Raw genomic sequence first — 18,150 nt, 5'->3', positions numbered from 1 at the left:
CATCGGTTTATTTCCTGCAATTTCAAGACAAATTATAAATAAACTGAAATAAAAAAATGAATTAAGGCTTCCAGATACATAAAAATATATATAATGTTTCACCTCCTTCGGTGACGAACTCTCTGCTTTGGAGACAGAAGGTTTTCACTTCCAATGTCAATGTCGCTGTGTGGATACAAATACCCACGTTTTGTCCCCCCTCTTTTCCTCCACCTCTCTGCCTCTCTGCTCTTCCTGCTCTTTTTTCCAGCTTTCTCTTCTCTCCTTTTCTTCTCCGGAGGGGGTCTGGACTGTCTTTGACTATGTAGGATGTTTCTGAAGGGGTCAGCGGGACAAACTGCATCATCAGAGGCGCAACGATGTCTCCCCAGGAGTCCTTCCCGCTGGGCCTGGGCTTCCCTCCTCAGTCTCTTCACCTCACGCCTCTCTCTGCGCCTTTCAGGCCAGGTCTTCCTCCTTCCAAAATGGGTGCCTGCCTCCTGCCTTGTCCTTCTTCTTCCCTGGACTGATGGCCAATCTTTGCAATGTTCCCCTGTTTTTTTGGCCCACTCTTCCTGCTGTGAAGAAGGTAGGGGTCCAGCATTCACAAGCTCTGAAAACACAGAGAGCACAGAGGAAGCTTTCTCCTTCTTATAAGGTCATATATAAGGTCACACCTTTAAAAACCTTCTGTATGATTAGTAAAATCGAAATACGTTGTTTTAAATGTACATAACATTTTTTTATTCACCGTTGGCTGATGTAAGCGTCCTGGAGCTCTGCTGGAGAATGTCTTCCAGGGTATCATATTGGCAAACATGAGGCAGTGAAGGAAAAGTGCCACTGATCATCCTCTTCTTTGTGCACTCCTGACACCAACAAAGACAATCCCCCAAATAAGCAAGAGAATAAGGACAAAATACAAATACAGGGCATCCAGAGATTGTGAAATACAGCTACTTACATGACCATAATGTCCCCTTTTTGAGCAGTTGTAGCAATGAGCACAGTGGCTCTTCTTTCTGTGACTGCAGGCAGTTCTGGGTCTGAAAGGCACCCCCACCTTGACCTGGGAAAAAAGAAATTGGCCTTTGATGATTTGCTAGATATTATATTACAATACATTCACAAAGCTATACTTTAAAAACCACAGAGTCTGTTATAACTTGCAAAAGCATTCATGCCCCGTGTACTTTTCCGTATTTTATCACATTACAACTGTACATTACATGTACAACTGTAAAGTGAAGGAAAAATGCTCCATGATTGTCTAATTTGTTTTGCAAATAAAAATACTAAAAAGTGAGACATGCATTTGTATTCAGTCTCTCTGAGTGAGTAATTCGTAGAACCACCTATCGCAGAATTAAAGCTGCAAGTCCTTTGGGGTATGTCTCTACAAGCTTTGCACATCTGGCAACATCCTAAGTTAGACTGAATTGAGTGTCTGTGAACATCAATTCTGGATTAATTTCTGAACTTTGACTAGGCCAGTCTTCCACATGATATGTTTTGCTCTAATCCATTCCACTGTAGCTTTGCATATATGTTTAGAGTCATTTTCCTGATAGAAGGTGAATCTGAGCCCTAGTCTCAAGTATTTTGCTGCCCCTAACAGGTGTTCTTGCAGGATTACGCTCCATTCATTTCCTAAAAAACATCTGACCCTGTCCCTGCTGAAGAAAAGCATCACCACTGCACGATTCAACCCACTACCATGATTATCTGTGGGAGTGCTGTGTTCACACAACGATTTGTATGTAGGCCTAAAAGTTTTATTCTGGTCTTATCTGACCAGAGAAACTCCTCCACATGTTTCATGTGTCCCTTATATGGCCTGTAAAAAAAATGAAATAAAAAAATACATCTTTCATGGCATTTTTCTTGCATCTCTTCCATTAAGGCCAAATTTGTGAAGTGTACAGCTAATAGCAGTTCTGTGGATTTCTGCAGCTCCTCCAGGGTTTCATAGAGGCAAAAATAAAGCAGTGAAGGAGTCCACGGTACTCTTGGCTGCTTCTTTGATTAATTCTCTTCTTGTCCAGCCTGTGAGTTTAGGTGGTATTGTCATGTCTTTGTATTGGAGTTGTGCAATATAATAACAGATAGAGATATGGGTTACAAATACACACAACATTTTTGGATTTTTATTTTTTGAAAATTATGTATCATCTTATTCACATATCAGAATTAGGCCATACTCTGTCTATTGCATAAAAACCCAATAAATGCACAAAAGTCTGCTAGTGTAAAGTGACTAAATGTAAAAAAGTTTACGTGGTGTTAATCATTTTGCAAGGCCTTGTACAAGTTGAAACCTGACCAACCAAATTCTGCATTTTCCCTTGAAAAGAAGCTAAAATAGGCAGAGAGGAATTAAATAAAACTTCCACTTACTGTCAGGTGGTATTGTCGCCATGCATCTGGGCAGGCCTGTGAAAAACACACAGAACATTTATTTCCCTCTGAGCAACATGCAACACATCATTGTAGTTCCACTGAATATGAGATGCATGCAGAAATATAAAAGTGGCCACACACACACACACACACACACACACACACACACACACTCATAGGATTGCAGAATCTGCTTTCAGCGACTTCTTCAAGACTCAACACACTCGAACAATCCAAGGAGTTTCTTATGGGAAGTGACAGAAAAACCCACATCAGACATGTGGCCAGTCACACCACAGCGATGGCAGTGTTGTTTCCACACTGGAGGTACTTTGCAGGGATTTAGGGCATGTGAAGGTAGCCCACAGGTGGAACAGGGGCGGCTCGGACAGTTTCTTTGGACGTGGCCTTGGATGCCACAAAGGAAACAGGTGGGGGATTTCTGCTGAACAGAACAAGATTTTTTTATGATTGATGACATGATTTTGTCAATCAATTCCTGCAGCTGCCTGCAGGAAAGGAAAACACAAGTGAGTAGTGTACCTTGTGGAAGCAGCAACTTTTGGCAACGTGCCCCGTCCTGTTGCAGATGTTACAGATGGATGAGCGACCACCCATGAAATAGCGACTGCACAGAGACTGGGCAGCTCCATACTGCACATATCAAAATTATGTAAAAGATTATTTCTGAGCTAATACACCCAACATATGCATATTTTTTGCATCAACCAGCTCGTTCGTAGTGTTTTTGAAACGTAGACAAGATTACCTTGTCTCTGTCTGATACAGCCCAGGTATCTCTTCCTGATTTCACTTTCTTGTCTGTAAAACCTGTGATGGAGAGAATGATAAAAAAAACTGTTAGTGTTACTGGTAGTGGAGTGGCCACTGGGGCTGCATGATATTGGGAAAATGTGTGATATATGTCGAAATAACCCCATAACATGTGATAAGTAATTAAGAAGTGTAAATGTATTTTGAGTTTTGAGCTTTGAGTTCACAGCAAACATACAAGTACATCTAAAAAAATTAGAACACTGTGAAAATATTCAGTATTAAAGCCTTTATTTCTTGTAAAGTTGATGATAATGGCTTACAGATATTGAAAACTCATAGTGTCACACCCCAATCAGCTAATTAACTCAAAGGTTTGCTGAGCCAAATGCTCTCTCAGTCTGTGTCATAGGATACACAATCATGGGGAGACTGCTGGCTTGACAGATGTCCAGAAGACAGTCATCGACACCTTTCACAAGGAGGGGGAGCAACAAAATGTCATTGTTGAAGAAGCCGGTTGTTCACAGAATTCTGTATCCAAGCATATTAACAGAACATTTAGTGGAAGGAAGAAATGAAGTAGGAAAAGGTGCACCAGCAACAGGGAGAACCACAGCCGTAAGAGGACTGTCAAGCAAATTTTTTTCAGGCTGAGGCTGGAGTCAGCGCATCAAGAGCCACTACACACAGACCAATCCTACACATGGGCTACAAATGTTGCATTCCTTTGTGTCAAGCCACTCCTGAACCAGAGATGTCAGAAGTGTCTTACCTGAGCTAAGGAGAAAAAAAAAACTGGACTGTTGCTCGGTGGTCCAAAGTCCTCTTTTCAGATAAAGGTAAAGTTACCATGTCATTTGGAAATCAAAGTCCCAAAGTCTGGAAGAAGATTGGAGAGAGACAGAATCCAGAAAGCCCAGTGTGAAGTTGTCACAGATAGTCCTGATTTGGGGTGCCATGTCATCTGATTGTGTTGTTCAACTGTGTTTTCTGAAGTCTGCAGTCGACGTAGCCATCTACCAGGACATTTTAAAGCACTTTTTGCTTCCTTCTGCTGACAAGCTGTATGGAGATGCTTATTTCATCTTCCAGCAGGACTTGGTACCAGCCCACACTGCCAAAGGTACCAAAACCTGGTTCAATAACTGTGGTGATGCTGTGCTTGACTGGCCAGCAAACTGGCCTGACCTGAACCTCATAGAGAACGGAGCATTTTAAAGAGGAAGATGAGAGACACCAGACCCCACAATGCCGATGATCTGAAAACCGCTAAAAAAGACCTGGGTTTCCATGAAGCTTCAGAAATGCCACAGGGTGATCACCTCCATGCCATGCCGCACTACTGCAGCAAATAATGCAAAAGAGGCCCAACCAAGTATTGAGTGCTTACAAATTCACATACTTTTCAGAAACCTGACTTCTCTGTTTAAAATATACCTTTTTATTGATCTTATGTACTTTTAGGGGTTTCATTATCTTTAAGCTATAATCATCAAAATGACATGAAATAAAGGCTGAAAATGAATCTATATAATATATGAGTGTCACTCTCTGGAGCGTGTGAAAAAAAAAGGCCTAATTTTTTTTTATGTTCTTGTAAAATCCAGATAAAAAGAAGTCTATCCAGCTACTGGAAAAAAAATAGTATATTTCCAACTTAACAAAAACAAAGTTGCCCATTTAACAACAATTGTCACCAAATTTATCACAGGCATGAAAAACCTGAATACTTAGCTAATACTTATTCCAGTTGAGTCAGTTGCAGATATGCAAATTGTGCAGTAATATTGCGATGACACATTTGTGAAATATGGTGCAGCCCTGGTGGCGCCATATTGTGGTCATCAGATCTACCCATTTTTACTCTGCACTCATGTTGGGTAGCTCCTAAAAAAGGGGTCAGTTAATGTGTCTGTTTAATTGTTTTCAGTGTCTGCAAACGCAGTGGTGGTTTTAAAATTGGTCATTTTGGAGATTGCTTTTATTATTATTTTTTTATACCAATTTTGCATCTAAAGCACAATATGACCGTTTTGTGAAAGATCTAAACAATAGAGATACTAAGCTGCTCCGCAATTGACAGAGACCTATTCTCAACCTGAATAAAAACTAGCAAAGTACAATTTAGGATTATATCTTGATCTGCAACAGATAAGTTCAAAATCCAGCCAAAAGAAAGAATGTTTTGCAAAGTATAATTATTCAAGTTTACAATAAGGACTCAATTTTTTAAATAAATACTTTTTGTACTGTTTCTAAAGTAACACTTATTTATAAGGTTGTTTTATGCAGACTTCCTTATTATCCCATTTCAAATTTCCATTCTTTACTAGATTTAAACGTACAAAGAGGTCCTCCTCTGTCCTTTCTGGAGCCCAACATTTCTTGTAATAGTATTTTATAACTTTCACAGAAAACAAGAGATGGCAGGAAATACCAAATATAAAAACGTTGCCAGTTTTTGAATTGAATGTAAAGTTTTAATTACATGTGTCATGTCTTAAATACCAAACCAGACTCATTTTGTAAAACTATGCCCCTACATAAAGTGAAACAGAAAGCTGTGTACACTTCAAAGTTGGGCTAACTTGTTATTGACAAGTTTTATATAGTATGTAACATGTAACAAATGGTTTGCATTTCTAAGTCAAATGTTTAACACAGAGTTCAGTTCACAAAGATTCTTGAAACCAACAAGGACTGTCTTTGACATTTAACGAATATAAACAGCAAACTACGATTTTGCCGGAATACGTGAAAAGGTTTTCACAATCCTCGAACCTTTTCACATTTTACCACATTCAGACTTCAACTGATGGTTGTACTTTGTGTCCTCTCCCCTGAGGGAGACGTAAGGAGCTAAGTTGTCTTTTAGTTAATTTATGCTATGATATTTTTATAGTTGTGTGCTTGAATATCCGGGGGCGGGGGTGACCACCGGTTACATTTAGATTAAAGCGTATTCATATGTAACCCTATCCTGTAACAATAAAGAATGAATGGAAAATGGATAGATTGACATGTGTTATAGTGATACAGTAAAAGTCTAGACCTAAATCTAACTGATAATCAGTTGAACTTGAAAACCCTGGTTCTGAGAACATCTGCGTTCAGTCTCACTCAGTTTTAGCTGTTTTGCAAAGAACAAAGATTTTAGTCTACAGGCTTACAGCTGTAAACAGTACCATCAGATTGGATTGACTTTGTGCTGTTCCGTCATATAAAAGTCTAATGAAATAAATTTAAGTCAGCGGTTTTAATATGACAAAACGTGCAAATGTTTAAGGAGTACAATGTAATACATTTTGCTCAATTTTCTTTTTTTTCTGGTTAAACGTGTTGTTAAAATGATTAGATAAAAATATGTCTTGTACTTTGGCTTCTATAATACAATGACACATAAACAATGTTAGCATTTATCTCTAACCTTCATCTCCAAAGTCCTCCTCAGAGCTGCCCCAGCAGCCAAGGTTGAGCTGGATGCTTGGGTCCTCCACCTGCTCCTCTCCCTCCAGGATCATCCACTCCTCAATGGGCTGATCATTGTCCTCCTCCAATTGCTCCTGTGAACCGCCACTGGAAACACTGCTGGTGTCCTGCTGAGTCTTTCCAGAGGTGATGGAGAAGGCAAGGAGGAGCGGAGGAGAGCTGTCTCTGCTGAGTTGTGAAAACTGCTTTGTGCTTTTCTGATCTTTCATGTAACCATAACATGTTTCTTCCTCACTCTCTGAACTGTTGGATGCCTCAATAAAGAATAGGTGGTCTTTGATATTTTCTTTGGTAAAGCTCATAGTGCAATCTTAGGCAGGCTACACAGCGCCGCTCAATGGTGACGTCGTGTACTGCAGTGACACAGCGCGGGAGAATAAGGCATTATACACTGCAGTTTTTTAATTCTTAACCCCACCGAAATGAAATTAGATTTAGTTAGCTGGAAACGTGTTTTCAAATACATTAAAACCCGTTCTGTAAATATTCCCAAAATGTCATGCACGTTAAGGAAATGCAGCAGTACACTAGCACCTAGCAAAGAAGCTAAATTACAAATACGACAAAACAAAGTCGCTTTTCTGTTGTACACTATGTTACTTTAGTGTATCTCGGTAACGATTACCTCTGTTATTTAAAAAAATGTTCCTTCCACACTGCAGAGACAAATGTCGTTCCCACTAAGCATGTTTGTATACATGTGGTTATGATTTGAAGTACTTAACCGGCGTTTCCGGAAAATGTTGGACGCCCAAAAATGAACCCGGAGTGTGGCGTCAGCGGCACTTTTCTGTTCCGGAGAAACGAATTAATGGGAAAAGACAATAAATTTTATTCTAATCCGACCTACAGTTGTTGCAGCATAGTTTTAATGTCTGCTGTGTATTTTTTCATAAAAGATTCCCTGAGCTTTTCCCCGAATTAGTTATCGTGCTCTATTCTGAATATAAAAAAATATTCACAACCTTTGAACTTTTTCGACATTTGTCACATTACGACTACACACCTCAACGTATTGTATTAGTAATTTATGTGATAAAGCAACACAAAGTGGCGAATAGTTAAAATTAAAAGGAGAAGTTGTACTCAAATTTTTCCATCACCTCTTACCTAATTGACCCTGCGAGAAGCATCCCCACAGTATGATCCGGCCATCACCATGTTTAACCATGAGGATGGTGTGGCAGAGTGATGTTAGTGTTAGTTTCCTGTCACATTTCTGCTGTGTTTTACATATAAGCATATTTTCTAGTGTAGTATACAAACTCGGTCAGATACAAAGACGGGGTGGGAAACTGGTGAAAAAGAAATCAACCCTGAAGCCTGAAGAACTAATGAACTTAATGTTAAAACATTACAACAAAGTCTGGTTCCGTGAAGCTAAATATAGAGATGAGGAATAGTGTTACATGTTTAAACATCTAATTTATATATCATTTGTCTGCACATAGTATTTTTCAAAAATGACTCATTAAAAGTTATTACAAAAATCTATTTATCTGATATCAATTGACCCATATGGCAGCAATCATTAGTCTTTTGTATTCTTAAATTGATGCATGATAACATTACATAATACATTATAAAGCATTCTCTCTATATTGCTCAAAGGGTTCAGCGCTGGGTTTACATCGACAATGAAGTTCAATAGTCTGAATATGTAAACATGTTTTTTTTTTTTTGTATCCAGATATACATTTTATAACCTGAGCATTCATTTAGAGACAAGGAGAAATGTTCAATATTTTTGATAATTTTTCAAATTCTCTCTGCATCCATCTTTGTGTAAATGCGCTCAATGAAACAACGAGCGCCTCAACCCCGCCTGTATTCTCAGAGGCTTTTATTGCTGTCCACAGATCAGATGCTGAAAATATAGCAGAGAGGCAGCCTGGATTTAACTTTTTACTACGTTTGTGTATTTCTTCGGTGTTTTTAATAGAGTCTGTTTGAAGCGCTCAGGGTCACCTAACTTTGGATGTCAATCCAGATTCAGAGCTACATCTAGGATGTAGTTTTCTTGCTTAAGTTTCTATTTTTATGTCTAAACGTCGGATTGGAGACAGAAACACGAAACGTTAAGCAGGTCATGGTGCTTTGACGTGTCTGTGATGGAAGCAAGTTTTGGACTGGTTCCGTTCACCGTTACGCACAGTAAGTATTGAACCCTTTCAGTGCGCTTTTTACCCGCCACCACAGAGAGGCTGTCGGAAGTCATGTAACTGGATCTTTTTGTTCTGCTCGGACACTCAGGGCTCGGCGGGGTAAACCAGCTCGGCGGAGTCTTCATCAACGGGCGGCCGTTACCGCACGAGGTCAGGCGCCGCATCGTGGAGCTCGCGCAGCACGGGGTGCGTCCCTGTGAGATCTCGCGCCGCCTGCGCGTCAGTCACGGCTGCGTCAGCAAAATACTGACCAGGTAACCGCGGTTTGAAACGGGTTCAGTAGTATGGTGACTACTACAGGTGTTGTTTTTAAACTTAACACAACAAACAACCTTGATATTCGGAACCATGGAGGGTTTGTCAGCTGGTTTTATACAAACTGAAACCGTAAAAAATAAAAGTTGGTAGCCTTTATCCACACATATCATTCTTGTCCACTCCAGGTACAATGAGACAGGAAGCATTAGACCGGGGATGATAGGTGGCTCCAAGCCCAAGGTGGCAACCCCCACAGTCGTTCAAAAGATCCTGCAGCTGAAACACAACAACCCCACTATGTTCGCATGGGAGATCCGAGACCGACTGGTGCTGGAGCAAGTGTGTGACCCAAACAACGTTCCCAGCATCAGCTCAGTCAACAGGTAAGGGTGTTCTAATGTGTTTCTGTTCGACACCAAAGATCTCTCAAATAAGTGTTGGTTGTATTGGTCTTTGCAGGATCATCAGGAACAAAGTTCAAGCTGATTCTTGTGAAGATGGTGAGTGTTGCCCCATCATCCTTCTGTCTGTTCTGCCTTCCTCTCAGTAATATTATGTACCTCTGTATCGACAGCATCACCTGTTTCCATGGGAACAGACTGTCCCTCTGAGCCCAAGTTTTCAATGAGTGGGATTCTGGGACTTAGAAAACACAGCAAACAAAACGAAGGTGAGAATCATTATCAGTCATGTGTTCACGCAAGTTGTGTTTGTACTACAATGAGAAAATATGAGCACATTTAAATGAAAATCTACATGTTTAACCTCTAAAATATTACCCAGCAAAGAAAATGTGATTTTTTCAATTATTTGAAGTGACTAAAAAGACTTTTGGTCCTGGAAATTTGTATTTACTTCTTTGTCTGGTGATATTTTCAGTTCATTTTGATTCAACATCCTGTAGTTTTCATTGCGTAATGTTCTGTTTTATCACTGTAAGTTTTGACATGGCTATTCTGCAACCATTTGTTTTATCCTTTCAAATTATTACTTGAAAGATTTCATTGCATGTCCATGATCTTTATTCTATATCAAGGATGTAAAAAACGGTGGTTTAGGACAACATATGACAACTGTTTTTCCACATACCAGTTACTTAGCAATACAGCACAGGAAGACTACTTGGTTGGGCTGGAATATTAATTGTGTATTATAAATAATAACAATTGTTTATTATCATTATTGGTATTATTATTGTGTGATTTTCACACTTCGCATACCTTAACTCTCACAACTTGAGTATTCTTTCAGGAATTTTTATTTTTAGAGTCTTAAAGTAATTTTGTGGAATTCAGCAGAATTTTCATGCGTCCTGAATGCTGCCTTTTTATTCGATCAATTTTGAGGTGTGATGGTTGTGGTGTGCTTCATGTTGTCCAGATAAACCAGTCTCCTTTTAAATTTGTCTAAATCGATTTCTATGAGCTGAGTGTACATGTATAATGTTTCAGTACGTCTGTATTATTCGAGGAAGTTTATTTATTTAGATATGTCATAGACAGTCATTTTTTAAAGGATTTTCTTTATATGATAATATTGATTTTATTTCTGTTCATTTAAATTTAATGTTATGCTAAATGGATGTTTTTTCAATTAATAAAGATGTAAAACAAGAAAAATATAAAACTTTTTCTTGATCAAGGGTAATTGGATCTGTAACACGAATTTACATCTTTTGATTTAATGTATTATTGCCGTTCTGCAATGTTTTACTGTAATTCTGGCAGAAACAGTTCACTCATATGGCAATGGCTCCAGTGTCTTTTAGCTTTTGGCAGAGAATTGCTTTCAATATTTTGGATGGTATTTTTTCTACCCAGCAGCTCTATTTGACTCTAGTTCAAAAAGATAAGCTAATTTATTGCATCCTTTTCCTGCAAGCGGTTTATATTGTTTTTTGTTTTTTTTTACACTTGACACTTTCCCACATTAAAATCATTCAAAAATGTTGAAACGTAGTCTCAGTTTTCAATGGAAATTGTAAGAATTAAAGGTATTAAAGTAGAAAACAAAATTTATGAATGAATGACTAAACAAGGTATGAACAAGAACAGTATTTGTGAAAATGGCTAGAGAGCACACAGAAGACGGATGCTCGTGACTTTGTGCTTTATATTAACATTAGTCAGATGGAGACACTAGAAGCAGCAGGAGGTCCACCTCGCCTCCCCAGGTCTCCATCCTCCTCCCTGCCCCCACTTCCATCACTGAGCACATTAGAACAGGAGGCTTCAGAGACAAATAAGCATAGTTATTTTTACGAATACACCCATTCATGTGGCTGTTTTTCATTCTTCTAATTAGAACAAATGGAGGTGGAAATGGTGATAAAAGTAAACCTATGCCGATGCTGTTCTGTTTTCCAGGAAAGGACGTTTCCTGCAGTGAGCACCACACCCAGCACTGTTTCTGTTTTAACACCAGGAGCAGATCTGACCTCAGCTTGACCTTTCACCATCAGCTGCCAGCTAACCATGATCCAGACCTGTTAGGGTAGCCTGCACTGATCTGTGATCATGTATCTGAGGTGACATCTGTTGGATCTTTCTGCTTGGGTCTTCATTTCACTACAGCTCAAGAAGAGAATTCATCATGTCTAAAATCAGAGCAAGCATGTTAATAATAAATAAATAAAATAAATAAAAAATAAATAAAAATACAACCACCTTCCTGTTATATTATTTGTTTACATAATTTGGGGGAAAGAACAACAAGGCTGCTGTGATTAGTTCAGCATGTTAGGGTCTGTCCCAGTGGTCATTTTCTGCTCAGTCAGTGGCTGAAAAGCAGCATCATTAGAGCCCCCATGATGGACAACACTAGCTGCTTTCTCTCCTTTGTGTTCAATTCCCTTGCCTGCCCTCATGGATGAGGAATCTAGGAAGATGGTAGCCGCTAAAGGGACCAGCAGGGTAAATCAGATCCATCCATTGTGTTTTTGTGTGAAGGCATAAACCCACAAATAATCAATTTCTTATATAAAATTGATGCTGAATGCAGTTCAGATTTTGTCCATTTCTGCAATGCATGTGCAAATGTTGTGATTAAAGTAAGGAGTAAACCTGCTTTTTACTGTTTAATTACACAAAAATGCCTCACTGACTAAATTTTTCCTCATTTTCGGTTCGCGCGTTGGGAAAACTTTCACTGGAAAAAATGGATAGCCAAGGAGAGAAGGTTTAATTTCCGGGACAGACCTATGAAAACTTTCATGTGTACAGAGTGGATAGAAGCATAACACATTAATATTGGTGCATACTCTTTAACAAATAAAGTTTATTTTTATTCAGTTTATTAAAAAAGTCACAACACAAGTCTTCCTAAAGGCCTTGAAAAGACAGATGAATCCAACTCATACCTACTTACAATGTATTATGTCATTCAATCTAAATTATTTCAACATAGTTCAATTACACTTCAGTAATAAAGTCAGATGCTGTAGATTATACAGTGCCGATCAACAAAACGGTGTCTAATTAAACCACATTGCATCAAAAATAAACTTCCCTGCAATTCCCAATTTTAGCATGGACAGGGTGACAGCGGAGAGGAATGACGCGCCTTAACAGGAAGCACCTTCAGCAGAACCAGGAGAAGAACAAGGAGAACTGTGCCAAGGCGTACTTTATTTGAGGAGGAAAAAAAAGAGATCCCAGAGTTAATGACTTTAGAAAATGTAAAAAGACAGTAGATAGAGGGGATGTGACCCTTGAGCAGCCTTAGGCTCTTTCAGCACAACTACAGAGATACCTCAGGACGACCTATGCCATTTTACCTATAAGTTTGTCAAAAAAAGAAAGTTTTTAAAAATAGATAAGAGTTCTGGCTCAAAGTCAAAAATTACCTCTGTTCTACTTTTAGAAACTCAATGAACCACCAATAAACCTGCAGTCCGACAGTAAAATGCTCTGTTAACAACATATATAACAATTAATTATTTAATATGAGGTGGAGCTTTATTATTCAGAACCTGATATTTAAAAATAATTTAAACATTCTGCTTTGATTTTACAGTGAGTCATTAAGGAGAAGGAAAAAATAAAGAAATATGATCTCTCGTCGGCGTCAGCAGAAGGCTTTTTACTGACCTCTTTTAGGCATCCTGATAACAAAGAATTACAGTGACCCAGTCAAGAAGCAACTGTGATGTTGGCTTTACTCTCGAAATCTAATGAAATCTATTCATTATTAATACACAAAAAATGTATTGGTGTCAACGAGGGGCAACAACAGCCACCCCTAAATACTTACTGCCCTACCAAGAACGAATCTCTGTTTAAAATACTGGTCCTTCTCAAAATATTAGCATATTGTGATAAAGTTCATTATTTTCCAGAATGTCATGATAAAAATTTAACATTCATGTATTTTAGATTCATTGCACACTAACTGGAATATTTCAGGTCTTTTATTGTCTTAATACGGATGATTTTGGCATACAGCTCATGAAAACCCAAAATTCCTATCTCACAAAATTAGCATATCATTAAAAGGGTCTCTAAACGAGCTATGAACCTAATCATCTGAATCAACGAGTTAACTCTAAACACCTGCAAAAGATTCCTGAGGCCTTTAAAACTCCCAGCCTGGTTCATCACTCAAAACCCCAATCATGGGTAAGACTGCCGACCTGACTGCTGTCCAGAAGGCCACTATTGACACCCTCAAGCAAGAGGGTAAGACACAGAAAGACATTTCTGAACAAATAAGCTGTTCCCAGAGTGCTGTATCAAGGCACCTCAGTGGGAAGTCTGTGGGAAGGAAAAAGTGTGGCAGAAAACGCTGCACAACGAGAAGAGGTGACCGGACCCTGAGGAAGATTGTGGAGAAGGGCCAATTCCAGACCTTGGGGGACCTGCGGAAGCAGTGGACTGAGTCTGGAGTAGAAACATCCAGAGCCACCGTGCACAGGCGTGTGCAGGAAATGGGCTACAGGTGCCGCATTCCCCAGACCTGGGCTACAGAGAAGCAGCACTGGACTGTTGCTCAGTGGTCCAAAGTACTTTTTTCGGATGAAAGCAAATTCTGCATGTCATTCAGAAATCAAGGTGCCAGAGTCTGGAGAAAGACTGGGGAGAAGGAAATGCCAAAATGCCAGAAGTCCAGTGTCAAGTACCCACAGTCAGTGATGGTCCGGGGTGCCGTGTCAGCTGCTGGTGTTGGTCCACTGTGTTTTATCAAGGGCAGGATCAATGCAACTAGCTATCAGGAGATTTTGGAGCACTTCATGCTTCCATCTGCTGAAAAGCTTTATGGAGATGAAGATTTCATTTTTCAGCACGACCTGGCACCTGCTCACAGTGCCAAAACCACTGGTAAATGGTTTACTGACCATGGTATCACTGTGCTCAATTGGCCTGCCAACTCTTCTGACCTGAACCCCATAGGGAATCTGTGGGATATTGTGAAGAGATCGTTGAGAGACTCAAGACCCAACACTCTGGATGAGCTAAAGGCCGCTATTGAAGCATCCTGGGCCTCCATAAGACCTCAGCAGTGCCACAGGCTGATTGCCTCCATGCCACGCTGCATTGAAGCAGTCATTTCTGCCAAAGGATTCCCGACCAAGTATTGAGTGCATAACTGTACATGATTATTTGAAGGTTGACGTTTTTTGTATTAAAAACACTTTTCTTTTATTGGTCGGATGAAATATGCTAATTTTGTGAGATAGGAATTTTGGGTTTTCATGAGCTGTATGCCAAAATCATCCGTATTAAGACAATAAAAGACCTGAAATATTTCAGTTAGTGTACAATGAATCTAAAATATAGGAATGTTAAATTTTCACCATGACATTATGGAAAATAATGAACTTTATCACAATATGCTAATATTTTGAGAAGGACCTGTAATGTGGGGAAAAGAGGGGGGACTACTGACTGAGGAGTTTTTTTCTGTTATGTCCGTGTTGAGTCACTAGAGGGCAGTGTTCGTATCATCATAATTCCCTGTGCTACAGATCTCTTGCTTACATCTGTGTTTATAAAGTAATAAAACCACAAAACGCGACCAGGTTTTATGACACTGGGTGACAACCTGAGTCTGCTAAGAGGACACAAGCAATGAAGCAAGGCATTTCTTTGACAGCTACTTCCCCCAGCTCAAATTATTGACAACCACAACATCTCTTACTATATGTATGCTGATTATACACAGCTGTTTTCTGTCGCTGCATGACTACAGTATTTTGAAAACAATAAGAGCGTGTGCCTATAATACTGAGTAGATTAATCAGAATTTCCTTCCGCTTAAGACAGAAAACCCAGAAATCGTTGCTTGTGGTCCCAAAATGCAAGGTTAGGAATCAACCCTTAACTAGACTCTGTTAAGGGTTGATTTTAAACATGTAAAGTCTAAATTAGCCAATTACTGTCTTGAAAATATTTCCATATCTAAGAGTTTCCTGTAAAAAACAGGACACAGAGAACCATTTTGCAAACTTTTATTTTCTGTATGTCAAGAGTATTATCTATACTAATCTCTACCAACTCCTTCACAATGCTGCTGTCAGCCCTGATGATTCTCTCTGCAGACCTGATTATTCGTTGCAGTCTGCACCTGTCCTGTTTTGTGGATGAGCTAAACCACACTGAGATGGATGAAAACAGGACAGACTGGATGATGGCAGTGTAGAAGATGACCAGCAGCTCCTGTTATGTTCCAGGTGGTTCTGACCACACCAGTGTACCAGCCGGCCCACCTCCTGTGTGTATGCAGACTCATCACTGTCCTGGATCAGACCATTAACAGTGGTGGCATCTGCAAACTTCAAGAGATTCACAGACGGGTCCGCTGAGGTGCGGTCATTTGTGTAAAGCGAGAAGAGGAGTTGGGAGAGAACACACCCCTGGGGGGTGCTGGTGCTGAGGGTTCCTGTGCAGGAGAAGAGGCTCCCCAGCCTCACCTGCTGCTGCCGATCCTTCAGGAAGCTGGTGATCCTCTGACAAGTGGAGGCCGGGACTTTGAGCTGGATGAGCTTCTGGTGGAGGATGTCTGGGTTGATAGTGTTGAAGGCCCAGCTGAAGTCCATAAACATGATCCTGGCATAGGCGAACTGGAGGGGGTCCAGCAGGGGGCCTGTGATGTCCTTCAGGTGCTTCAACACCAGTCGCTCAAAGGATTTCATGACCACAGAAGTCAGGGCGACAGTCATTCAATCATGTGACGTTGGATTTCTGACAGCCTGAGCAGAAACAATCAGTTTATGTTTTATCAAATAACTTCAGAGTGATGTCAGAGGGGAAATGCATGCATTACACTACAGCCTATAAGTCATGTACACCAATTAGAAAATTATGTCAAAAGAGGAACATTTTCATTTCCAATCTTTGCACAAAAATATGCTTAGAGAAGACATGGGAAAATACAATCAATATAAACGTAATAGGATTTGAAGGCCAATTTGAATTCCTTTAGTGGTAGAAATTTTAAATTACAATTTTTTATATAATTTTACACACAATGTAACAGTTTACTTTGAAAACCTCAGCACATTTTACCCTTCGCATAGGTATGTTGATGTTAAATTAGATGCACTGTCTAATGAAGCTGTTTGTACACTAAACAAGTCCCTCGGTTAGACAGTAAAATTCTTTTTATCGGATATTTTACAGCTGCATTTATCAGTGCTGGTTAATGATAGCAGTGAATCCATAACCCTTTTTTACAGTGCAGGAATTGTTTTGCCTGTGCATCAAATTTTTTCCCCTTTCATGATTCAGGTACTAAATCATTATCTTCTGGCATATTTCCCAGCTTTTTTAAGCATGCCTTTATGGAACCTCTTCTTAAAAAACCCAATTTGGACCCTACTGTGTTAGGTCATTTCCAGCCTATTTCAAAACTTCCGTTTTTGTCCAAACGTTTGGAGAAGGTGGTCTCTGAACAATTTATTGTGTTCTTAGAAAATTTTTAGATTTTTGACCATTTTCAATCTGGTTTCCGTAAGCACCATTCTACGGAAACTGCCCTGATCAAAGTTTCAAGTGACATTATGATGGCTGCGGATGTCGGGAAATGCACTGTTTTGGTCTTGCTGGACCACTCTTCAGCATTTGACACTGTAGTTCATGAAATCCTGTTGAGAAGATTGCGTGATCTGGTTGGTCTAACAGGATCTGTACTAGCATGGTTCTCGTCTTATTTGTCCGGTAGGAGCTTCAGTGTCTCAGCTAATCAGTTTATTTCTGACTCTGCAGATTTGGTGTGTGGAGTGCCGCAGGGTTCTGTGTTGGGACCTATTCTATTTTTGTTATATGTTCTTCCCCTGGGTAATATTTTCCAAGAGTTTGCTGATGTCTCCTATCATCTTTATGCAGATGATATCCAGCTATATTGCTCCTTTAAGCCCACTGAGATTCATAAACTGGACTCTTTAAAGAACTGCCTTGTGAAAATTAAACAGTGGCTTGGCAATAACTCTCTGCAGTTAAACTCCGATAAGACTGAGGTCCTGGTGATTGCTCCAGACGATGTCGTTCCTGGAATCAACCAGTATTTGGGTGACTTGAGCTCATCTGCTAAACCAAGCCTAAGAAATCTGGGCGTGATTTTTCATAGAAAGTTTGAGCATCATTCAAAGCAGCTCACTAGGAACTGTTTTTTCCAGCTCAGGAATATTTCGAAACTAAGAAGATTTGTTTCCAAAGATGATCTTGAGCTGATCATTCATGCTTTTGTGTCTTCTTGTTTAGACTATTGTAATAGCCTTTTTTCTTGTCTTAACAAAAAGGAGCTGTCTCGTCTGCAGCAGGTCCAAAATGCGGCGTCTAGGGTGCTGACTCGCACCAACAGAAGGGCTCATATTACCCCAATTTTAAAATCTCTCCATTGGCTTCCAGTGGTTTTTCACTTTAATTTCAAAATCCTGGTTCTAACTTTTAGAGCTCTCCATGGTCAGGCTCCCCGATACATTAGAGCCCAGTTGTGTCCGTATATCCCTTCTCGAAGGCTAAGGTCATTGGATCAGAATCTTCTTAAGGTCCCTTACACCCGTTTTAAGACTAGAGGAGATCGTTCCTTCTAGGCCATTGCGCCAAAGCTTTGGAACGATCTCCCGCTCTCGTTACGTTCTCTTGAT

At 39.8% G+C, this 18,150-nt stretch overlaps 2 protein-coding genes across 2 annotated transcripts; one reads left to right on the top strand and one right to left on the bottom strand.

Annotated features, from left to right (window-relative positions):
• Positions 1-20: 20 nt before the first annotated feature.
• LOC124860290 (zinc finger CCHC domain-containing protein 7-like) lies at positions 21-7,431 on the bottom strand. The gene is made up of 8 exons (XM_047353476.1): positions 6,584-7,431; positions 3,149-3,210; positions 2,923-3,033; positions 2,651-2,824; positions 2,377-2,412; positions 944-1,048; positions 731-848; positions 21-592 (listed from the first exon to the last, which is right to left on the bottom strand). Exons 1-8 carry the CDS (start codon positions 6,945-6,947, stop codon positions 99-101), a joined length of 1,464 nt encoding a protein of 487 aa, XP_047209432.1. The 5' UTR covers positions 6,948-7,431; the 3' UTR covers positions 21-98.
• Positions 7,432-8,514: 1,083 nt separating this feature from the next.
• Positions 8,515-11,689, top strand: LOC124860811 (paired box protein Pax-5-like). Its single transcript, XM_047354395.1, has 6 exons — positions 8,515-8,799; positions 8,899-9,064; positions 9,254-9,451; positions 9,528-9,568; positions 9,643-9,738; positions 11,435-11,689. The coding sequence occupies exons 1-6, from the start codon at positions 8,757-8,759 to the stop codon at positions 11,563-11,565; spliced, it is 675 nt and encodes a 224-aa protein (XP_047210351.1). The 5' UTR covers positions 8,515-8,756; the 3' UTR covers positions 11,566-11,689.
• Positions 11,690-18,150: the final 6,461 nt, after the last annotated feature.

This window comes from Girardinichthys multiradiatus, chromosome 23, assembly GCF_021462225.1.
Source record: "Girardinichthys multiradiatus isolate DD_20200921_A chromosome 23, DD_fGirMul_XY1, whole genome shotgun sequence".
Classification (NCBI taxonomy): domain Eukaryota; kingdom Metazoa; phylum Chordata; class Actinopteri; order Cyprinodontiformes; family Goodeidae; genus Girardinichthys; species Girardinichthys multiradiatus.
Note: the sequence above shows the minus strand (reverse complement) of the source record. Positions and strands in the feature narration are given on the sequence as shown.

Coding starts and splice junctions, on each gene's coding strand:
- LOC124860811 (XM_047354395.1), top strand. CDS start 8,757: ATGGAAGCAAGTTTTGGACTGGTTCCGTTCACCGTTACGCACA. Junction 9,569..9,642: donor AGCTGATTCTTGTGAAGATG/GTGAGTGTTGCC, acceptor CTGTATCGACAG/CATCACCTGTTTCCATGGGA. Junction 9,739..11,434: donor ACACAGCAAACAAAACGAAG/GTGAGAATCATT, acceptor TCTGTTTTCCAG/GAAAGGACGTTTCCTGCAGT.
- LOC124860290 (XM_047353476.1), bottom strand. CDS start 6,947: ATGAGCTTTACCAAAGAAAATATCAAAGACCACCTATTCTTTATTGAG. Junction 2,413..2,650: donor TGACTGGCCACATGTCTGAT/GTGGGTTTTTCT, acceptor TGTTTTTCACAG/GCCTGCCCAGATGCATGGCG. Junction 593..730: donor GACGCTTACATCAGCCAACG/GTGAATAAAAAA, acceptor CTGTGTTTTCAG/AGCTTGTGAATGCTGGACCC.